Source organism: Convolutriloba macropyga, chromosome 3 (assembly GCF_964194025.1).
Source record: "Convolutriloba macropyga chromosome 3, txConMacr16.3, whole genome shotgun sequence".
NCBI lineage: Eukaryota > Metazoa > Xenacoelomorpha > Acoela > Convolutidae > Convolutriloba > Convolutriloba macropyga.
In genome coordinates, this window is record NC_134470.1 from 40854538 (window position 1) to 40860537 (window position 6000).

The 6000-nt window shown below is 36.3% G+C and overlaps 1 protein-coding gene across 3 annotated transcripts in view; it reads left to right on the plus strand.

The window, feature by feature from the left end:
• LOC142336205 (mediator of RNA polymerase II transcription subunit 12-like protein) overlaps positions 1-3638 on the plus strand; it is a 305636-nt gene extending 301998 nt beyond the window's left edge. For all 3 annotated transcript variants that reach the window (XM_075384862.1, XM_075384864.1, XM_075384863.1), the window contains 3 exons: positions 2040-2291; positions 2965-3171; positions 3484-3638. In XM_075384862.1, coding sequence (XP_075240977.1) covers positions 2040-2291; positions 2965-3171; positions 3484-3507 — 483 coding nt within the window. In that variant the 3' untranslated portion in view covers positions 3508-3638. The remainder of the gene's footprint in view (positions 1-2039; positions 2292-2964; positions 3172-3483) is intronic.
• Positions 3639-6000: the final 2362 nt, after the last annotated feature.

A 6000-nucleotide genomic window follows, 5' to 3' on the forward strand; every position in this document is an offset into this window, starting at 1 on the left:
TATATATTAAAAGCGGGAAAACTAGGTGTGAAAAAATTTCTAAGCGAATGACGTTTTTTCGTCACGTGCGGTTTCTTCAAAGCTGATTTTTTTGCAATTATGTAAATTAGTAGTAGTGTGTTTGAAAGCATTTTGAGCCATCTGAATCAAATATTACAAATTTAGATTCAATCTTGCCTATTCTAAGCTTTCTAGCATTTTTGTGGTTGTGGGTGTACCAGTTTATGTGATTGTTCGTTTTGGTTGATAGTTCTTTAAGTTTGAGGAAAATTAGCTAAATTCGAGTAATTTTTTCGCCGATTTTTTAAGTGATTTGTTTTCTTGTGGCCTTAACCTGCCTGCTGCATTTTTTTCTCGCTCAATTCCGAACTCTTATTTAGTTTTAAGGTGTTGCTATTATGAAGTCACCCTTCAAATGTAGTCACGGCAATTTTCTGAAACATAAATTGAATTTCTTATTTTTTTCAGCATTTTTGTTCTTAGCAGTTTCCAACCGTCGATTGATTTCTCTCCCGCGTTTTAGATGAGTGACTGATCTGGCAGAAAAACTTTACAGAAATTTTTTACCGATTGATAGTTCAGAAGAATCTGGATAGCTAAACAAGCACATTTCACTTTATTAAATTAAACACGTTTTCTAATTATGTAACGTTTTTTTGCTCTTCTATAATGTTGTTTGTAACATCTCAAAAAAATTCTGGTTGGATGACTGATGTACGAGGGAATGTAACTAACATTTTCTCGAATTAATGGTTCGGAAATTGCATTTAGCGTTTGGAGAGAGTTTGTTTTACAGAGTTTTCCGGTTTTGTCCGTCATCTCCTTTCCCTTTCGAGTTTCCCTTTATGAATCCATGTTATTAGGTTGTCTGTCGATTGTTAATATTTTGTTGTACACTATCTGTATAGCAGGTTGCGTTGCTAATAATTTTCTGGAGTGGCCAGGATGTGTGTATCAGGTTGTTTATCAGTTTTTGTCAGATACTTTTCTGATATTTTTCCTGTTGTTTCAAAATGCTGAGTATAATTATGTAGAATATGCATTAGGTCGGTGAGGACGTTCACTTTTCTACTTCGAGTCATTTCCAGAATTCTTCCGGTTAGGTTTTTTATTTCGCTTTGCCTTTTGATCTCGTTTTACGTTTACATAATTCACTATTTCCACGTTGGACTTCTGAATTTTATCACTCACCGTTTGAACTGAATGGATTTTAATTTCTTTCACGCATTGAATTACGCAATGTAGTGAATACGGTCAATGACAAAAAGATCAAAATTAAAGGAAACGGATAGACGGATAAAGCCCGGTCATGAAGTCATAGTGCATTAGGTTATCAAAGTTAATTAGAGCAATTGTTGGTTGACATTTAGCTTAATAACTTTCAGTTTAGAAACTGAAATAAGTGTAATTTTAAAATCTAACCGCATATGCACAATTTGCTCAGCAAATGGTACTTTGACACTTAGAAAATATTGTCAATTTCTATCTCGTAATTTTTTCTTTTTCTGTTTCAATCCCCATGTGCGTCATGCGGGTCAACGGCGGCTGTTATCCGGCAATTTGCCGGCTATGTTTACACTTAGAAGCATTAGAACTGCGACTTTTATCATCAATATCTAAAGTGCTCATTTATTAAGATAAGTTTAAATGTAAGGTAATCAAGTTGAATGAGAAATGCCGAAAGATCTCTGACTACATACTATTACAAAGATTGGAATTATGGGTTAAGTGTGATCCCGTTATGCCAAGTCCCCAAATGGAACAGTTCCAGGTTGAAGTGCTTCAAGTACTCAAACTGAGAATGTCTGATAAAAGCGCCAATTGCAAGGTTTAATGTGATCTTATGTGCTGATGATTTCACGTTCATCATTTTCGCGTAATTAGTAGAACAGTTCTACGTTCTTGGTATGTCGGTCATTACTCAATTGCACGCGGAGCTGCAATTTTGAATTTTGTTTCTTTGAGCGTTTAGTAGATGTTTCATTGCTTCTATTAGAGTTTGGAGTAGAGGTTTCGAATATGCTCTGATTGGTTTTCAGAAGTCGAGATATAACAAATCTGGTGGGTCTACCTCCAGTAGTGCAGGTGGATCAGGTGGTGCAAATGGATCAGGTGGAAATAAAAAACAAACCAAATCACGCAAGAAAACATCGCAGCAGCAACAACAACAGCAGCAGCAGCCCGTTCCGGTTGTGGCACCTGCGGTCACGCCTATGGGCTCATCGTCTATTCCTCCCCAGTCTTTCACACCTGCTCCTTCTGGAAGCGCGGGTGGCAGCTTCACTCAACAGGTTGGCTCAAGCTTAATGAGCAAAAATGATCTGGAAAACGTGCTTGTTTCTTTTATGCACAGACAAGCTTGCAACAACAAAAAATTGAAAACATCTATTCATGCAGTATAGTTTCATATTTCACGTTGTTACTTATTTGACCGCACTACGATTCAGTTGGCTATAAATAAATGAGAATATAACTAGCAGAGATCAGAAAGGTTTTCCCTGGCGTCCCTCTTGTGGAAACTTTGGAACAGATATGGCAATATTCGTTAGCTTATAGAAAGAGGGAAATTATTGGAGGTGCGGTGCCATAGAGACTTATGAAGAATTTCATACCACATGATAGGTTGGGCAAATGCTGCAAAGATAAATTTGATGTTGGAATTCTACTGGATAACCCAACTCCTGGAATGTACCTTTTGTGCCCTACAACATCAATCGTTGTACCAAAAATGATTTAACTAAAGAGAGAAAAAAATTAAATAGAAGCACCGCTGCATCATAAATCTTTGTTGGAAATAGTTGTTGTGAATCATTAGCATCAACAGATGGCCTAACGTGCCAAAACTCAGTGATGATTGTGATTATTTCATTATATTTCCATGTAAAGGTGCGAACTTGGTAGAAGTGATTCTAGAGCCTAAACTATTGCAAATTGGGTTGTGAAAAAATCGAGTTTATTTTGTAGGTGCAATCAATTTCAAACCAGTCAGCCATGCAGCAATCACAATCCAGGTTTATGGGTGCAGCCAATACGGGAGTGAATGGAGGCGCTGCTGCTCCTAATAATACTGGAATTGTTTTACAGAATAATCAAACATCGGTCCAGGTCAACAGATGCAGCAGGTGTATTTCCAACAACAACAACAACAGCAACAATCAATCAGCAATATTCGTGAGCTAAATTTGAATTATTTGAGATGTGTATCTTACAAATGACAACTGTTCAACATGACCTATTAAAAATAAAGACTCACAGAATATATGCCAATGTTGGGATGTTGAAGTCAAATGTCACTATCAATACACTTTTTACACCGCAATCAGGGAGCACTGGAAACAGCTCTTGTGAGAAGTTGATAAAAATCTGAACGGATCAAAAAGCACTAATACTTAACCTGGAATCATTCGAACTTTTTTGGGTGCATTTTTTTCTCAAGGATACTAATCAGAAGGAAAAAGATGGTTGAATTTAGTTTTACTTTAGCTTTGGCAAACCCATCTCAAATAGCCCAAATGTCACAACAGCAGCAGATGTTAGCTCCTCCCCAAGCTCAACAGGCGACGCCGAGGCAACAGCTGACGAAACACCTGAAGAACAAGAACCAGCAACAGGCAGCTGCTGTGATGAGGGGTGTAGGAGGACAGATAGGACCTCAGGGTAGTACGGTAGGAGTGATGAGTGCAGGTGGTGGAGCAGCTGGAAGGATGCCTGTGCCCCAGACTGTGTTCAGACCAAGGTAGGAGGAATGCAAAAGTAAACTGGATTAAAGTAGCACTCAGCTCTGAGTTGCACAGTGTGATTTGCACAGGGTAACCAGCTGCCTTAGAGTAGGCTGTAAAAACCGTTTTTAGGTGCTCTCGAACGAAGTTAAATAATTATTAATAGCCGCCCTCGGCTTCTCAGCCGGCTATTATAGCGCTCCTATTTTTAATAGCCGCCCTCATCTTCTCAGCCGGCTATTATTGCGCTCGTATTTTTTTTTTACAATTCAAAGAATTTGAATTGTATTGGGGCGCCGTCTTTTTTACGACTCGAAGAGGAGTATTGGAGAAGTCCTTTTTTTAATCAATTTTATTGGAGTGAATTTTGAAGCGGGAAATGAAACGCGTGAAAAAATTTGGAGTGATTTGGTTGCTGAACAAAAGTGAAGAGCAGAGCGAAAAGAGAGTGGTTTTTTGTTCATACCGCTGTTTTTGAGAGAGCGAGAAATTGATGTGTGAAAAAATTTTCTCTGAGCGAGCGAAATTTTTTTGTTCACGTGGGGCTTTTAAAAGCAGTTTTTTTTGCAATTTTTCTTGTTTATGAGGTTTGATTATGATATTGTATTGGATTTGGGCTCGTTCTGATAGGAATTGAAGGTTTCAAGTAGTTAATTAGAGTTTTATGCAAATTTGGAGGTTTTTGATCAGTTTTGCTGATTTTTCGACGAAATTTTGTATTTTGGCTTTTTGTTTTGTTTTACTGCTTTAAGTGCAATTTGCATAGAAGCTCGTTACTCAATGATCATCAGGGATACAAATTGATTACAATTTTGTTGTTATAAAACATTTTTTCTGAAGAAAAATGACAGAAAAATTACGAATTTTTTAACCACTTTTTTTAAGTTTTTGGCTTTTTTTTTCGTTTTTTTTTTTCAATGGTAGACAATTTCTTTAGCTTGTTATGACTTGCCCATTTTTTGGCGAGCATTTCATTGCTCTTTTTGCTCAAAGTAACTTTATTTGGCTTCATTTTTTCTTGTAAAATTTAAAAAACACCTTACTTTTTCTCGTTTTTTATTTGTTCAATTTGGTTTTAATAGTCGTTTCTATTCTTCCTCAACCTTTGATAGCATTTGGGGAGTTTTCTAGAGGAAGTCAGTTGTTGTAGCTCTTTTGGATGTCTCTCATTTTGATTGATATTAGTTGCGAGTTGTTTTGTTAAAGAAAATCGAGTAAATCAGAGCATATTTTGGCAACTTTTTGTCTTTTTTTCTAAGTTTATTGCCTATTTCTTCCAATTTAATGTTTTTTGTTGCTAACTTTTGCTCAATAAGGAGCATTTTTGTAGGTGTTGATACTATGAACTTGCACTTGAGGGCTTTGCAGGGCAGTTTTCATTTAAACAAATTATACAAATCTCTACTTCGTTAAAGAGTTTTTCTTCGTTTTTTTTAGTTTGTTGTTTAACGTTTCTCTGCAAGTACTAGGTGGGCGATTGATCTAGCCAAATATATAACTAACTGATTTCTATGAGTTATGGATGGGAAGATGCATGTTATCTTTTTGTAGAGAATTTTGTTTGGATTTTTAGAGAATATTATTTTTTGATTTGGTCTTTTGTCAAGTTTCCAGTTCTCCAGTCTTTTCTTTGTGAATTGGTGACACTGTCTGTCGATTGATAATATGCTGGTGATGCATCTGATTAGTGAGAATAGTCAAATTTCTACTTCGAGTCGTTTCCGGAATTCTTCCGGCTATGTTTTTTTTTAAGATCTGTTCACACATTTTTATGATTTTTGAAGTCAAATTGGAGTAGTGATTTTGGTCACGCCGAAACAGGAAATGGAGCGAAAAAGCGAGTGGTTTTGCGGCGTGAATTTTTTCGCTCTGATTTTAAAGTAGAGTGCGAAAATGGTGTTTGAACAAAAATTCGGTTTCTCGGTAGTGGTTTTTTGGTCACATGCGGCAATTTGACTCTTGATTTTTTACTGTTTTTTCGATTTTTTGGATCGGATTTTTTTCTAAATGGTTTTCCCAATCCATTCACAGCTCATTCTAGGCCTTCTTTTTGTTTGAATTAAATTTTCATTTCTCGCTAGTGGTTTTTTGTTCACATGCGGCATTTTGACATTGATTTTTTGTTTTTTTTCTTATTTTTTGATCTGATTTTTTTTAAAATGGCTTTCTCAATTCACTAATAGTCCATTCTAGGTCTAGTTTTTCTGTTTAGTCAGTGAAAATTCTTGGAATTGTACGTCAGGACTTGTCCTGCTATGTTTTTTTACTTCGTCAAACTTTT